This window comes from Gamsiella multidivaricata (genome assembly GCF_025024155.1).
Source record: "Gamsiella multidivaricata strain RSA 2152 chromosome Unknown BC939scaffold_15, whole genome shotgun sequence".
In the NCBI taxonomy this organism is placed as follows: Eukaryota; Fungi; Mortierellomycota; class Mortierellomycetes; order Mortierellales; family Mortierellaceae; genus Gamsiella; species Gamsiella multidivaricata.
In genome coordinates, this window is record NW_026251723.1 from 142372 (window position 1) to 159263 (window position 16892).

The following is a 16892-nucleotide window of genomic DNA, read 5'->3' on the forward strand; positions in this document are numbered from 1 at the left end:
GATGATTGCTTGCAGCTGCTGCTGGTGGTGCTCCTCTTGCGCTGGACAGACTAATGTTATTCCCAGGAAGTGCTTTAAACACATGTCTGTCAGTGCTGCATCGCCCAGGCTCTCGAATGAGATTGTATACACGCCATTTGATGCGCACTAGCATGGGGGGGGGGGAAGATCCTCATGGGAAACAACAAAAATTCATCGAACCTCGGCCTTTTTCTATCGAACAAAGCAAAACAAAACAAAAAAAAGAAGAAAAACAAAAAAGAGCAACGCTAACGGAAATAATCATAGGTGAGAAAGAGAGAAAGAGAGACAGGGACAGGGGCACGAGAGAGATGAGTGCTTTTTGGTTTTTTTTTCCCCTTTAGCATCCAATAATCCCACGATGAACTTTTCCACGCCTGTTTCACGCACAAGACAACATCAAAAATGCATTTTTGCTTCTTTCTGTCCGGCTCCACTCAGTAGTTCCCCGAAATTTCTTATTTCCTGCTCCGCTGGAAGAGCATGCGGCCGCTAAAGACGGAGCTGGAATCAAGTTCATTCTTTTGCAGTCCAGGTTCTGGAAGGAAGGGGGAAGTGGCGGCTGTTCGCTGCTCAGGGACTTTCTTGCCTTTTTGAGTATGAGCGAGTGCGGGGAATAGAGCGGTGACTGAAAAAGGAGGAAAGGATTCGGAGAACCAGAACCAGAACGTAGAGAAAATTCAAATCGACCTTAGTAATGCGAGGGGGAAGATTTTTTTTTAGAGGGCGGTAATGCAACTTAAGGCGACGGCGATCATCTTCTCTCATCCACTCGCTCCTTCACTCGCACTCGCACAACATGCGGGTGGAATAGGATAGAGACCTCAGGATATGTGTGTGTACAGTGCGTTACAGGGAGACCTTCAGCCTTTTGAACAAAAGAGATTGGGCAGAGCGGTGAGGAGCCGGGGGACACAAGGAGGAACAGAGCGCCATGGGATAGGGTGATGTGGAAAGAGTAGGAAGAGAAGTCAGCCAATAGCATCCATTCCATTTCTCCGTGCATGTTTGTTTGTATTTGGATGCCGTTCGTTTACAGCCCATTGTACAATCCAGAGGAGAACTGAAAAAGCGGCAAACGAACAAGTCAGTCGACTAAATGAAGTCTATAACATACGAGAGCATTTAAGGTTTTCTCAGAAAATGCTTGCGTGGCGTACGTCCGAAGAAATACATGTAGACCAGCAAATGTAGGACTAAGAGAAGGCGAAGAAGGGATGCGGACAAAACTGTGCCTCTATGCTCTCATGTCGAAGCGGAGGAGTACAAAGAGATACTTTTTAGTAAGTATGCGAAATCAGGACTCTCTTTCTCCTCAAGTGAATCCTATGCCGCCCCCCGCAGCAGCAGGTGCACATGAGTAAGAAAGAAAAGCCCGCATGGCCTACAAGAAGCGGTGTACATTTTCTATGGGCTGGAGAAAGAAGGCATTTTCCGGCATCCATCTCCAGAGCGAATGAACTAGCTACGAGGAAATGAAACGCTAGAGGTGTAGGCGTTTGGTCATCCTGGTAAAACGAATAAAAAGGAGGATTTTTGCTTGTCCGTGGAACTTTCATTTCAGGCACCGGGAACCACGTTTGCGTCTGATTGCAAAATGGTGTAAACAAAAAAAAAAAAAAAAAATGGGGGGTAGAAACTCAACCACAATGTACACATGAAGGTCCCATGTAGCTCCTTTCTCACCCATCTTCCTGTGAAAGAGAAGCAACGATAAGGGCGTCGTATAGACACATGAGTATTATGAACCATCATTTTTGTTGTTGTTTGCTTACCTGTAATTTTGCGTTGAGTGGAGCGCATTTTGTTCATGTATGCCGCTCACTAGACCCTGTTGTCCAATCGATAGCGCTCCTTGGCCAGAGAAGTTAAGCGTGTGCATATTCGCCGTGGTGATCCCTTCTCCAAAAAAAAGAAAGCAGCCAACCATTGTGTCCGATGGAGCACCATGGGGGCGTCTTCTGGGTTGAGAGTGCAGCAGCAACAGCCAATCAGACTGCATGACCGGCATTAGATCCTTCTTCGCTGCTCATGCGAAGAGAGGGGACAAGAAACTTGCACTGTGGTGCGATATGAGGGTGTATACAAAACCCAGAGAGCAGTGCATACACCAAATAGCATACACATGCTAACAGACGGTTATTTTCGAATACTATATCCTTACTCAATGGCCGTGAAGAAGCACACGATCATCTTGTTCTTAAAGAAATGAAATAAGCAAGCAGGACGTTAAAAAGTTGATTATGTCTCCTCTCTCTTTAGACTACTCATACGGCGGGCTAGTTTGTTTGTATCTCACAAACACATACCAAGTATATCAAAAATGCCTTTTGGCTTATTATTGGATTTGCTTATTGTATTCGTCCTCAGCCTCTAGGCCCTGTCCAAAGGGATTCCTTTCTCGCATTGTGCATGTAGTGTAGATTAGACTAGTACGCTGTATTCGCTATCAGAGCCATTGCCTATAAAACGGCCCTCCACCTCTTTTTTTTTTTTTTTTTCTCTCCTCGGCTTGATTCTTTCGTCCGCTTCTCTGCTTCCTCTTCTCCCTCTGCCCCTTTTCAACAAGGCACATACCTCTCCCTCCCCTGCTCCTTCTCCAAAATGTCGTCTGAACAAGTCGAGCACAAGAGAGACACTCCAGCGCCACTGGAGCATGTTATCTCGCACAGCACTAAGGTCGAGACGTCTTCGCAGGAGAGCATCGACGAGAAGGACCAGACTCTCTTTCAGCGTCGTCCCACCACCGAGGAGGGACTTGTGGATGAGAAGGCCCCTGTCCAGGATGCTGAGGATAACAAGAAGGTCTTCGGATTGCACCAGAGACGCTTCAGACAGCTTTCGCACTTGGTCTTCTGGTTGTGCTTCACAGGTACGGTTCAAGTTCTGATGTGGATGGCTAGCACCCTTACTCAGCAAGGGAAAGGAGAAAAAAGAAAGAGCAATCAGATCAATCGCAATGGCAGTGCAGCGTGGAATGTTATGCAGTGCTATGACATGGGTTATCGACGGGAAGTTATCCGGCGTCGTTCACTCTTGTTGGCCAACAGGGTCGCTTGGGTTTGTTTGTGTTTGTTGACGACGTCCTTGGGTTTTATTCGCCGTGGCAGTGGCCTGGGAATTTATGTGAGCGAGAGAACAGGCGAGGAGGGGAAATAAGGTGGCCAAAGACGCGCTGAGAAAAAAGACCCCCGCGATTCAGCTTGACAGATCCCATGCTGATGCCATTAGCATCGGCATGAGGATGCCTTTGACATCATCCCTTCATCCTGGTTGCAGCGAAGCGAGTGTGAGAGGTTTTTGCGGGCATCCAAACCCCTCTTTCCCCCCAAAGCCCTGAACGCTTCTGACAAACGCACGGCGTTTCTTTTCCCCTTGATAGCTTTCCTGATTGCTGCCATCATCTTGAATAAGAACGGCCCCATTTCGGTCCTTGCCGTCGCCTATGGCTTCACCACCCTGTACCTGATCGCGGCCCATACTCCCGACCGCACCTTTGCCCGCCCCACACATGCCATCTGGAACATGGGTGCCGGCGTTGCCAGCAAGCTTCCTCTCAGAGTCCGCCAGATCGTCGGTTACGGTATCTTCCCGGTTGCTTTGCTCCTCACCGCCGTTGTCCGCGCCGACAACGAACACGGCACCCGCGTGCAGCGCATCATCTCTCTCTGCGGATTGCTCATCTTTCTCCTTGCCCTCTATGCCACCTCGCGCAACCGCAAGTTGATCCACTGGCCCACCGTCGCAACCGGTATCGGTCTCCAGTTCTTCTTGGGTCTCTTCGTTATTCGCACTTACATCGGTCAAACCATCTTCTCGTACATCGGAGGCTTCATGGCCACCTTCTTGGGCTTCTCTTCCAACGGAATCGGTTTCGTTGTCGGCGATGATTTCATGAAGTTGTACGGCTCCTCGTTCTTGATCGGCGTCTTGCCCGCCATTATCTTCTTCGGTGCCGTCATCCAAGTCTTGTACTACTGGAATGTTATCCAGACTGCCATTGGTGCCATGGGCAAGATCATCGTCTATCTCTTTGAGATTTCCGGTGTCGAGGTCGTCGCTGCTTGCGCTGCTCCTTTTGTTGGCATGTCCGAGTCCGCTATGCTGGTTGGCCCTTACCTCGAGCACGCCACCAACGCCGAGATTCACCAAGTCATGGCTTCTGGATTCGCCACCATCTCTGGATCTGTGTACCTGGGTCTTGTCGGATTCGGTGCTTCGCCCACTCACTTGATCACCTGCTGCATCATGTCCGTGCCCTGCGCCATTGTCACCTCAAAGATGCGCTACCCCGAGGAGGAGGTTCCCCTGACCCGCGGTAAGGCCATCACTCTGGAGCGTCCCGATGCCGAGGATTCCTTTGTCCACGCTCTCGCCAACGGTTCGATCTTGGGTATGCAGCTCTGCATTGTCATCGCTGCCGTGTTGATCGGTTTCTTGTCCCTGCTCGGATGCGCCAACTATGTCCTCAACTGGGTCTTCCTATTCTTGGGCGTCACTGACTTGAGCATCCAGCGCGTTCTCGGATGGTTCTTCTATCCCTTCGCCTGGATCTTGGGTATCCCCTCCGCGGATGTGTACGAGTCGTCGAAGATGATGGGTATCAAGTTTGTCTTGAACGAGTTTGTCGCCTTTGCCGGTGCCCAGTCCGACGGCTTCTTCACCGAGGCCTATTCGGCCCGTGCCCAGTTGTTGGCCACCTTTGCTTGCTGCTCCTTTGCCAACCCCTCATCCCTGGGTTCGCAGATCTCGCTCTTGGGCAAGATGGCCCCTAACCGTGCTGGTGACATTGCCCGTGTCTCGGTCTCGGCTATTCTTGCCGGTGCCCTGAGCACGATCATGTCCGCCTGCATTGCTGGCGTTGTTCTGTAAAGACGCATATCTTGCTATTTCTTACTTCGCATTGTTGTATTTTTTTGCACAAAATGCCATATATCCTTTTTTATAGCTTTTTTCATTTTCTTTTCCTATGGTCGATTGATATAATGGGGAGGGTCATCAATCGATCGCGCCTGTGCTTTTATTAAAATACGCCCGCAATTCCAGCCCCATTTGTCGTAATAAGGGCAAATTACAACGCAACACATCTCGCTTCCTCGCATTTTTCTTAATATTGAATGTCAATACTGCTTTTTTGAAAGTGAAACAAATGGCCTCTCTCAATTGAAAAAAAAAAAAAAAAAGCGTTCAACGGATCGCGTCCACGCGCGCGAAGAGATAAAATTAGCCTTCCTTGCTTCCAGGTGTTAAGGGGGTACGCGAGTGTTTGGTATAACCAGAAGAGGCAGAAGCCCGAAAGCGCTAGGACGACAAAAGAGCCCGTCGCATGCATATTCCTCGCTTCATGCCCATGTCCATAGTAGTCTGTCATAGGAGTCCTCATGTAGAGAAACTCAGTGCCTCGTGCTGGTGTGTTGCTCTGCTGTTTTTTAACTTGGTGTGCTAGCATGATTTAACTAAAAATTTCAGCTCACTTCCAGCCCGGAATCAGCACAGCCAGCACAACCAGCTCAAATTCAGCACGGCCAGCACCATTTCGCCTGCATGGTACAATACGATGCCCATGTATTCACGCATGCAATGCTATTACCCCGAGTGGTTTTTTTTTTTTTTTTTTTTTTTTTTTTTTTAGATGCATGCATTCTCTACTAATAGTGTCTCTTTACCGTTTCTTTTCTCCAACACCTGCCTCCACAGCTCACGGTTGTCTTTACTCTCTCACCTTTTCGATCTTCCACGCCTCACCAAGACTTTTATAAAAAAAAAAGAAGCCTCGAACATGAACGCCTATGATAGCAACCATGAAGACGACTTCCAAAACGATCAATGGGATGACGACTATAGCGCTGAGGAGAGTGAGATCGCTGAAGAAGTCCCAGTACTTCATGACGCTAGTCATCTTTGGAGCAATCCGGTGGCACCTTCACCAAGTACAGTCGACCTACAAAGCCAGGCCCTTTCATTGAAGGGCAGTCTGCAACTATTCCAACGTCTGCTGCTACTACTATGCTCTCTCCATTAAGCAGAATGCGATATACCTCAGCATCGCTGGAAGATCTGGCCCAGGATCTGGCTCTTTACCAGGATCGGCGCCGGGTCCCATATGGGGCTTAGTACCAGGCTCCATATCAGGCTCCGTACCAGGCCTCGCACTAGGCTGCGTATCAGACTCAGGATCAAACGCCTTCTACGCAGAATCACAAATTCAGCCGCGCCCAAACTTTTCACTCTTTGCCTCGTCTGACTCGCGAGCGTAGTCTCGATACTGGAAGAAGATCGCCATATTCAGCGCCTTCACGGTCCATTATTCCATCCCTAGCGCGTTCGCCCTCGTTCTCGGACCAGTCGATGTCTGCACGGTCCATTTCAAGTCGTGGATCGAACAGTGCTTCGTTTAGGAATTCGTCCATGATGCATGCGTCTCATGTCGACTTTACCCGGTATTATGGTCTACAACTCGGCAGACTTCCTCCCGTGGGTGCCTGCGTGGCTGTTGGGAAGACTTATCTCGCTCTTATACCTATCAGGGACGTCGCTCCACGTCTCGAGATATCATCAATCCGCAGGTACTTCTTCGCAAAAATAAGAACAGAGTGCGACGATCCTGACGCCTCAGGCGACATGTTCTGCCGAGTCGTTACTAACGGTCAGCACTGTGTAGCGCATGAGACACGTGAAAAAGGAACACCCTCTGATGCTTGATCAACTCATCGACTTCTGAATGGGCCAAGGAGAAGACCCTCTTGCCTCTAATCCCGTTACATCTCGGCAACCTGACTCGATGTTCCGTCGATCGACAAGACCGGGACACAACAAACCTCAAGATGATAATAGAATGCGCGAGCTCTCAGTCGTTTTGGCAAAGGGCATTGCACTCGGCCAGTATCCAATCTCAATTACGGAAAGTGATCTGGTGAAGAGCTTGGTGCGCTTCTTCGGCCCGAGCTGTGTTGAACCAAGCCGTGACTCCAGCGAGGACTCTTTGATGCGTGTTTACTACCAATTGGCTCATGATGTGAAGCAGATTTTTCTGAAAGACGTCGCTGTTGGGTCATTCACTGCTGATACATGGTCGAGCAAAGGAAACCGCAAATTTTTAGGTCTGACTTTTCACTACCTTCAACCAGACTTTACTCCACGATCTGTGGAAATCGGCTTCGTACCCTTGGAACCCTCACACAGGAGAAATTCTCCGAGATGTGATGCGTAAGTGAGCTATACAATCTATAAGTGCATGTGTTGCGCTTGCATGACATATGGATTATTGACGTTCAAGCGTCGCCTTTTTAATATTGTCTAGCGAAAATTTTTGAAGAATGGGGTCTTCAGAATAAAGTCGCTTGTGGACGACGGATCAAGGAGCCAATATTAAGAAAGCCATGGGTCTTCTCAGCGAAACAAAGAGTTATGAATGGTGTCCCTGCTCTTCCCACAACATACAGCTATGCGTGAACACGGCCATCTCGGAAGCAGCAGATGTCGGGGCTTTGCTTGATAAATGCCAAGAGCTCTCCTCATTTTTCAGGAATGTCGCATATTTCACCAGAGTTCACTGTATATTTAGTTTAACAAGTGTACCTCCAGCTCACTATTATATTTAATACAAATAGATACCCAATCGGTGTGGTGTGTGGAGCCACTCATTCTCAATCCCAAAAATATCTCAAGGAACAACGATGTTGCTAGCCGCCTTTTGAAGTCTGCCCAGAAATCGATGGATCCTTCAGCCAATACACTTAGACCGACGAGCCATTGTCCGACACGCTGGAACTCGAGATATCTTATGGGGACGCGCGTGGTGCAGCTCTTTCCTACTATTAACTCCTCAGTTCTCAACATGACGGGTCCTGATGCGTCAAGAGAGGCTAGGAATGCACCGAAGAAAACGCAGAATATTATAATTGACCAAGACAAAGCCTCCACCCTATAAGAAATCCTTGTCCTTCTTGGATCAGTCAACGACTTCACTAGGTAAGTCAGTATTGACCGCACGCCGATCGTTTCCATTGTTTACCCAACCATCCACAACTTGATCAACAAGGCAAGGATGCCTGCAGCCAATCGTACAGTGGAGGAATTTCGAAACAAGTTTGTGTGCGAGCTAGAACGACGATGGAATTCACAACATATACCGGACGCTGTCCTCATCGCGACTTTTATGAACTCAGCTGATACCAACCACGCCATTTTCAGTAATATGGTACAACGCGAGAACGAAAGTGTAAGCCTACGAGGTTACGCGGAAAGTCAAATCCTCAAGATGTTACACTCCATGGTCAAGAATGGCTTCCGCTTCGACGATGCAATGGCAATGGGTGCGCGTGGAGACGATACCGACACTCAGTATTGGACAAGGAGGTTCAATGACGAGCTTAAGCGTTACGACATCGATGTGAAGGAAGTTCCTTGCGACACGTATCGGACTGAGCCACATGTTTGGTGGAGGCACAGAGTGAATGCGTTTCCATATTTGCCAAGCATTGCCCGCGTGTCCCTCTCCGTTCAAGCGTCATTGGTATCTTCGGAACGCCTGTTCAGTAGCGCTGGAGGCATTCTTACGCCTAAGCGAGCTAACTTCTCGGACTGCCTGTTTTACCGTACTTTACCAATTAGAAGCCTGAGTTCCTTCATCTCGCAGGATAAATAACTAGATATGTTTACACACAAAAAAAAACGACTCGGCGTAATAGCATCGCATGCGTGAATGCATGGGATCCCGTGTAGAGTTACACAGCGATATTGGCATCGTATTGTACCATGCAGGCGAAATGGTGCTGGTTGTGCTGAATTTGAGCTGGTTGGGCTGGCTGTGCTGAATTTGCGCTGAATTTGAGCTGACTGTGCTGGTTGTGCTGAATTTGAGCCAAGAAATTTCAGCAGAGCACTTCCAAAAGCGCGGTGTAACACCCTCAGTTCTTGAAGTGCGCTTCTGCTTCCTCTGGTTACACCAAACTCTTGCGTACCCCCTTAACATCTGGAAGCGTACATGAAAGCGCGCTTCGCTTTTAGAACTGAGGAAGACTAATTGACACCGTAATAAAGGAGCCTCTGCGTAAAACCACGGGCAGTTGGTGTACCGATTGGGAAACGGGATGAGATGTCGGACGGTGTTCGAAAGCAAGTTTCTTCGTCCCTTCACCAGTGAGCGAACGCGCACAACGAGCCCAAACGCACGTCCGACAACGATTCCAGCGCCAGTGTCTTTAACATTGCCGTGGCTCTGTCCTATTTTCACGCCAACAGTTTTCCCTCGTTAACGTTCTCATTTCGCGAATGCTAATGAGGGGGGAGGGCCATCCATAGCGCTGCAGCGCACAACTGCTTCAGGCATCTTCGATCGCGTTGTGCTGTGGAGCCTTGAATGGATCCAAGAAGCAGAATAGCAATGGTTCTGGATCCAAGGTAGGTATAACGTTAAAAGTACATACGTATCTTACAAGACTCTTTGACTGTCGCAAGCACAGAGCCTAACTTTGGGTCTCGGCACACGATTTACGGCTGGTATGCAGCCGATTCAGAGAGGTGAGCAGATGCACAACATGAAGCCGTCACGGGGCCCGACATCTTTCTTGTTACAAGTGTTCGAGACTGTACCAGAGAAGGTATCATAGGAAGCAATGACCAGGCGGTACATTGCCAAGGCAAAGAGCAAGCAAGTGTCTCTGTGCAAAGCCCTGTTTGGAGGAATTCACAGTGTAGATCGGCGCCATCTAGGCACCTCGATAGCTTTACTATACACTTTATGGGGACTGAAATGGAAAAACCCGCGTTTTATAGAGTCTGTTCATGTAAAGAATATTCAACTGGGAGAGTCAATCGCAGTAGCGCGGTAAGCGGCCTTTTTTTTTTCTGCTTAATATAGTCCGCGTGCCTCCTCCCCAATTTTGTTCAGCTGGTCATCTTCGCTCCTTGATTGTTATACTTGAGTCGAGAGTGCTGTCAAGCAAGGCATCTTTAACGTCCAGTTCCTGATGCTTAACGAGACAATGCGGCTACAAGCATTGACACAAAATGAGCTGGTTCAAAGTACGACTCGCAACATAGATCAAGAACAGGGCAATCATAGCTGTGAGTTTAGCCCAAGGAGAGGCCTGCTCAGCGTGCGAATCTGTTGCATGCCGGTGCATCGTGGGCTCCTTTGCCCGCGCATCGACATGCTTGGACAGGAAATTATATTCGAATACGAAACAGACTACGCCCAAAAGAGTACCGCACACGTTGCAGAGTGCTCTGGTTCAGAGTGAATGCAGAAAGCAGCATGAGCGATATACCTGGCCTGTCCTTGTTCCTCATGAGCCCTGCTTTTCCCACACTTGTTTCTTTGTCATCTTTGTAAAGTAAAGTAGAGTAAAGTAAAGTAGTAAATAGGATAAGACCCCCCGAAGGAGGCCAAAAAACCCCCAAGGCCAAGAACCCCCAGCTATTTAGCCAGTGGTCAAGCACCTCAAGGGATGCTACGTGCCATGCTGAGCAAGCACGAAGACTTCGAGGGGAAAAAGAAAGAGGGGGAGGATGGTCTTTTTATACTCCACAGGAGGTAGTCACTTAGCGCAACAACTGATCACTGATCTGATCGTTGGACCGCATTGGCCGGTTGACAATTGTGGGACCCTCGATCCAAAGACGCAGCAGTCAATTTGCATACCCGGGAATAGCGCATGACTTCTGTTCAGCAGTGCTATCGAGAGTGAACTTCAGCCGAGTTTTAACAGCGGTCAAGGAGGGACCCCTCTAGGCACACACGCACACACGCACACACGCACAATCAAACAACGCTGCAGACATCCTGCTTCCTCCACTGCTCCACTGCTCCACTGCTCTGGACCTGCGAGAGTCCGTTTGCTAACCAACACAGTTCACCACATCAAGTTGGAGTGTGAACCTTGACCACTCTGATATCTCATAGTGCCTGAGCCCATTCTTTGGTTTGTTTACCTCGCACATTGTTTTGCTCTCTGCTTCGCCTATCAGTATCCCTGAGCAGCAGTAGCCATACAGCTGCAGCGGATCACCGCAGAGGCCAGCAGAGTTTCAGAAAGGTATGTCTTCAGGGCCCAGTCTTTGTTATTCTCTCTTGTGGATAAGAAGTGCCTGTGTGTGACTTCTGGCTTCTTAACGGGCTTCCTGTGCTTGCTTTTGTACAAACTGCTCTTCGTGTAGCTTGTGCTCCCGTCTGCTTCGAAAGAGACGAGGCAGCAACCATGCACCGTCTGCTCAGAGCGAGAGCCTCAGTCCAGTCAATCTCAATCTAGCACGCTGCCCAGCGCGTCGGGCCCGTCGAGTCCACCAAGTCTGAAAATGAAGATATGAAAAAGCTATGTGCGCTCCACTCCTCCCATTCTTCTCCCCTCCTCTCCTCACTCCACTCCTCCCATTCTTCTCCCCTCCTCTCCTCACTCCATCCCACTCCACTCCCCCTACCATTATCGTACTCGACCCCTTCATCACCCCCATCGTCGCCAGGACTAACACCATGTAACTACGTTTACGGCTTTATTGGCTGCCGATCGTATCGTTCTTGAGCATACTCCATGCGGCGAATCTTCTGGTTTGGGCTACTGCACATTTTTTTTTATATAACAAAAAAGGGGCGAAGCACCGTTTTCACACCTTGGCCTCGAGGCAAAGGGGTTTGATTAAAAAGCGTCGTCCTTCTCAGTCAACTTTCCGGAGCCATAGGCTGAAAAAAGATAATGTAGAAGAGCAAACATCAATCAGCGTGACTACAAACTGTCGGGTTTGGGCAATCGGTGGTGTTGGAAAGAAAAGAAAAGAAAAAGAAAAACAGCGTATAAAGACAGCCAGCATCTCCGTATACTCTATTCCCCAGGATATCCTTCTAATGACCCCGGACTACTATACAATTATTCCGTTTCGCGTCCTCATCGCGCGCTTGCTCTCCCTGCATCATCGCTATATCTATCGGCAGGGAATTCTCATCTAACAATCCGCCTCTCAACTAGATATGCCACCCTATCTAGATGACGACCCCTCTTTCGCCACTGAGGAATCCTTCCGGGACCCTATACACCTCTGTGCCAACACCATACTCTTCAGCATCGCCCCCTTCACCTTATGTGCCCGCAGTGTCGACAGTTGGTCGCTCTCTTCCACCCTCAGGCGGCCCATCATCACCTTGACCCTTTGGAGCGTTGCTATCGGCATCTTATCCGACATTTACATCCTGTTCAACTAGGAAAGCTGCAAAGATCCGTACTTTATCAACACAGACGAGATGTTATATCCAATACGGGGTCAGCAACTGTGAAGTCCTCTGTGGTATCTTGCTCATCATTGAGAGATTCATGATTATCTATCGAAGACACAATTCCAGGTGGAATCATCACGCTGTGTACCAACCAGATCCTTCACCGCCTACGGACAATGATGTCAGGCAGCGAACAACTCTAGAGGGGTAATCGAGCTGATGACTATTTCATTTAGTCAGAATATCGACGGTGCCGCGCTACTCAGCGGCTTTACTTGACAACCATGTGTAATAACCGCGTTGTGTTAAATCCGGGGACCATCCCCATCCCCCATCATCGTTTCTCCAACCCCTGTGTAACACAGAGTGTCCATGCGCGCTTGTTCTGCCATGCACACCACGAGAATCAAAACGTCTTTTGTCTTTTCTTTTCTGATCATATAAGCGAATAAGCGGCGAAGATATGAGATGTTGTGTGATTGCCGGCGCCCATGTGGGGGGAAGGGTCTCTCATTTCTGTTCTAGTGGGTCACCAATCAGGATGCGGACTCGAAGGAATCGTCCTCAAACGAGTCAAACGAAATTCACCCAAACGGATGTTTCGCTCTGGGGAGTGGAGGGAGGGTTATCTAGCGTTTTGTTTACATCGCTGCAATGCTCCCTGGCCATGAGACGACTTTTTTTTTTTTACAGGAAAAAAAAGGGCGCCTTCTATCACTCTCTCTTCATCGCTTCACGGCTGGCCCTCCCTCCGTCACCATCTCTTCCACTCCACCCTTGCTCCTCACAGCACTCTTTTGCCCTCACTCTTCTTCTTCTCTCCACGACATCCTCTGCTGAAATTGCTTTTCGCCTCACTTGATAACTAATTCAGATATCCAAGCAAGGGCTCGCAGTGGATCACTTCCAAAATACATCAACGACCTATAACTTGCCCCTCCCTTTTTTTTCTCACTCTGCAAAGGCAGCAGACTCTTCCTCACACTATCCATTCATTTCGCTCGCGGTCGTTGGACACAGATGGCCATGTTCTTTGAGAGATTGAATTACAATATGGCGATGTCTCCCATCGGAAGATACTTTCGTCTCGAGGGCTCTGGTGCGCGTCGGGAGCGACTTGGCTCCAAATTCACTACAGAGCTGCGTGCTGGTCTGACTACATTCGTGACCATGGCAAGTTGAAGGGATTTCCGGATGGGGAAGCAAAAGAGCGCACCTGAAGGACCGAAAGAGGGAGCTGTCTTCTCTTTCATCCTTTTATCGCAGTGAATTCTGTTGAATATGGTGTGCGTTGACAGCGTTAGTCCTCTTTTGGTTACACACAAAAATTAACACCTTCTGTTCCGCATAGGCCTACATCATCTCGGTCAACGCCCTAATTGTCACGGACTCTGGTGGTCCCTGTGTCTGCAACGATGCTGGCAACACCACCGATGTCGGCTGCTTCAATGACCCCGACTACGTTCAGTGTCTTAGGATACTCAAACTCGACCTCATCACTGCTACTGCCGCCATCGCCTGTCTCTCTACGCTTCTCATGGGTCTTTTTGCGAACCTCCCTCTTGGTCTTGCGCCCGGTATGGGACTGAACGCCTATTTTACATACACGGTCGTGGGATTTCACGGCTCCAAGGCGATCAAGTACGAAACCGCCCTCGCTGCCGTCTTTATAGAGGGCATTCTCTTTGTGCTGCTGTCAGTCTTTGGAATCCGACAATGGCTCGCGCGGTTGGTCCCACAGTCGATCAAGATCGCTACGGGTGCCGGCATTGGATTGTACTTGATGTTCATCGGTGTCCAGTCTTCGGCTGGTATTGGGTTGATCGGAAGAGATGATGCCACGCTGGTGACCCTGACAGGATGTATCAAGGATGCGACGGGCCTATGTGAGGATGGAACGCGCATGCGGAGTCCGACTACTTGGATGGGTATCTTTGGATTCGTGATCATATCGATCTGTCTACTCTACCGCGTCAAGGGTGCGGTCTTGGTCGGGATCTTGTTCATTTCAATCTTGTCCTGGTTCCGGGGCACGACATTCACGTACTTCCCGTACACGGACGCCGGCAACGCCATGTTTGATTACTTCAAGAAAGTTGTGACCTTCCATCCGATCGAGTATACGCTGGGAAAGATGAACTTTCAGCTGAATAACTCGGAGATTTGGATCGCGCTGATCACATTCTTGTACGTCGATATCATGGACACCACAGGAACGCTGTATTCTATGGCGAAGTTTGGAGGATTCATGTACAAGAACGGAGACTTTGACGGATCGTCAGCGGCGTTCTTGTGTGATGCGACCTCTATATCGATCGGGGCCTGCTTTGGTGTCCCACCTGTTACAGCGTTTATCGAATCCGGCGCCGGAATCACAGAGGGTGGCAAGACCGGTCTGGCCTCGGTCGTCACGGCGTTCCTGTTCTTTATCTCACTATTCTTCTCGCCGATCTTTGCGTCGTTCCCACCCTGGGCTACTGGTCCCGCACTGATCGTAGTCGGGTCGATGATGATCAAGTCTGTGCGATCCATCAACTGGGACTATATCGGCGATGCCATCCCTGCGTTCTTGACGATCGCGTTGATGCCTCTCTCATACTCGATCGCGTATGGCCTGATTGCGGGCGTAGGATCCTATGCGGTCATCAATGGGAGCGTGTATTTCTTGGAGATCATCTCTGGAGGCAGGTTCACGCCCGAGGACAAGGATTTGAAGGAGCCGTGGACGAATGAAGGATTCACACTGGCGAATGTGCTGCCTGGATGGGTCCAGAGATTGATTTGCAAGGTGCGCGGGGAGATGTATATCGATCCATTGGATGTGCTTGAGGAGGAGGAGCGGCTGGAAAGGGAGGCTGCGGCGAGAGCGGAGGAGGATACGAAAATTCATCTACATGGAAATGAAGTTCATGATGTGGCCGATATTCTGCAGGGAGCTCATGGTGGACATCATGGCATGGAGTATCCGTCAAGATCGTTACAGTTGCAGCAGCAACATGCCACCTCGGATCACACGGAATCAATTGCCGAGAGCGGGATTAATGGGACGCCTAGGTACTGAACGGCTAGAAAACAAAAAGAAGCGTGTTCTCCTGCTTTGTCTATACCAAATTTATTCGCGTCGAAATAAAAGCGCGCAGGATATCGTTGACGGCACTGACACCTCTCTCTCACGATGAAAAGGATCTTTTTGGCGACGTTAACAACTGGAACGCGGTGTCGCTGTTCATTTAGTTTCGATTAGCGATAGTCTTTGCCCAAACTACAAACTGGCCACACTAGCAGAGAACCTGCGTTGTCCAGATGTGGTGCTAATGGTTCCTCAGGGTACTTGGATGTTATCCCGCGTATGAGAGTGCGGTTGCGCTTAAAGATATTTGAATGTTGTCTGAACTTTATTTCTCGCGTCTCTCATCCCACAAATGACAACGTCCGTCCCAAGCTCTTTCATAGACGCGTGCTGTGCGACGATCTCTTGATCCAAATCGGGTTCGGTCTAGACTAAACGAGCAATTGGTCTCCCTAGCCAAGCAAGGCAATACAGTTGCCGAAGATGTGGGATGGCATTAAGGATTTCATTTGTTCCGAGGAGCAAGAAGGAACAATCGTTCCAAAACAAACAATCCACGACTCCCCCTGCAGCGTCTGAGATACAGAAAAGGCAAAAGATGTAGTCTATCTTACCTGTCTCTTTTACCTTTGCTCGGCGGAAAGAAAAAACTGTTATTTGCTATACACTTCGGGGATATAAAATAAAAATAAAAATATAAGTCAAACTAAGATACAGACCGTGAATGAGGACAGGCCAAAAACTAATGGTGCGTCCCTGAGATTGTCTGCTTGGTAGACTTGGGCAGCCAGGTTTAATGACACATGTCGCCAGTTGACTACATCACAGTCCTTATGCATAGTTTGCTTGGTCACTCCCGCGTTACTCCACTGCAATTCTCAAAGGCAGCTCCACAACACGAACGTGAACGAAATGACTTCGCCATACATGTACAATCGGATGTACCAGATACATTCTAGGACATACGCAATCATGTCGTCATTGGGCACGGAGGAAAACTTTTCTATCTCCATCCAAAAGTACGCAAGGAGCCTGAGACCTGGTCCAGTCGTCGTATCTTTCTCTTCACGACGAGAAAGCGGCTACGGGAAACGCACTTGGCGATCCTCAATTGCTTTAGGAAAGGTAGACGCGTAGTCGCGGACTCGCTCAAAAACTATAGTCCAAAAAGAAAGTTCAGCACAGCATGAGTTGAATACAGGGTAGATCCACATACAATCCTCAAGAATGTAGACTACAAGGCCATGTTGTGTAACGTGCTGCTGAAAAAGTTGAAGTGAATATAAATATATGCAAATGTCGCCCCTGCAAAAAAGAGAGAAAAAACTCCTTCTTACACACATACAAAAGCCAGGAAACTGGTACAAATGCCCTCTCGTCTCTCTCTCATCACGGCAGCAACAGCAGGTACAGAGTAAGAAGAAGAAAATAAAATGACGAGCAGGATATGCGGCCTCCAGAGTGGGTGATGGGTGGTTGCGCAGGTGTGCATGCGTGAAATAGAGCCTTGTCAGAAAGTCGCGGACCAATATTTTTTTTAGAATAGCTTCTCAATTCAACAAATAAGGTTGCGTCTAAATAAACCGCCGTCAA

The 16892-nt window shown here is 48.9% G+C and overlaps 5 protein-coding genes across 5 annotated transcripts; 4 read left to right on the plus strand and 1 right to left on the minus strand.

The window, feature by feature from the left end:
- The first annotated feature begins 2536 nt into the window (after positions 1 to 2536).
- On the plus strand, positions 2537 to 5116 carry BC939DRAFT_443742 (Na+ dependent nucleoside transporter C-terminus-domain-containing protein). Its single transcript, XM_051554582.1, has 2 exons — positions 2537 to 2893; positions 3404 to 5116. Exons 1-2 carry the CDS (start codon positions 2626 to 2628, stop codon positions 4891 to 4893), a joined length of 1758 nt encoding a protein of 585 aa, XP_051414762.1. The 5' UTR covers positions 2537 to 2625; the 3' UTR covers positions 4894 to 5116.
- A 375-nt stretch (positions 5117 to 5491) lies between these two features.
- On the minus strand, positions 5492 to 6570 carry BC939DRAFT_512245 (uncharacterized protein; the record flags this gene model as incomplete). Its single annotated transcript, XM_051561109.1, has 3 exons — positions 6288 to 6570; positions 6060 to 6208; positions 5492 to 5561 (listed from the first exon to the last, which is right to left on the minus strand). Exons 1-3 carry the CDS (start codon positions 6429 to 6431, stop codon positions 5492 to 5494), a joined length of 363 nt encoding a protein of 120 aa, XP_051414763.1. The 5' UTR covers positions 6432 to 6570.
- On the plus strand, positions 6533 to 7505 carry BC939DRAFT_443745 (uncharacterized protein). Its single transcript, XM_051554583.1, has 2 exons — positions 6533 to 7227; positions 7322 to 7505. The coding sequence occupies exons 1-2, from the start codon at positions 6743 to 6745 to the stop codon at positions 7332 to 7334; spliced, it is 498 nt and encodes a 165-aa protein (XP_051414764.1). The 5' UTR covers positions 6533 to 6742; the 3' UTR covers positions 7335 to 7505.
- A 158-nt stretch (positions 7506 to 7663) lies between these two features.
- Positions 7664 to 8684, plus strand: BC939DRAFT_526791 (uncharacterized protein). Its single transcript, XM_051561384.1, has 2 exons — positions 7664 to 8536; positions 8635 to 8684. Exons 1-2 carry the CDS (start codon positions 8069 to 8071, stop codon positions 8662 to 8664), a joined length of 498 nt encoding a protein of 165 aa, XP_051414765.1. The 5' UTR covers positions 7664 to 8068; the 3' UTR covers positions 8665 to 8684.
- A 4223-nt stretch (positions 8685 to 12907) lies between these two features.
- BC939DRAFT_408416 (permease family-domain-containing protein) lies at positions 12908 to 15314 on the plus strand. The gene is made up of 2 exons (XM_051552885.1): positions 12908 to 13402; positions 13581 to 15314. Exons 1-2 carry the CDS (start codon positions 13250 to 13252, stop codon positions 15288 to 15290), a joined length of 1863 nt encoding a protein of 620 aa, XP_051414766.1. The 5' UTR covers positions 12908 to 13249; the 3' UTR covers positions 15291 to 15314.
- The last annotated feature ends 1578 nt before the right edge of the window (positions 15315 to 16892 follow it).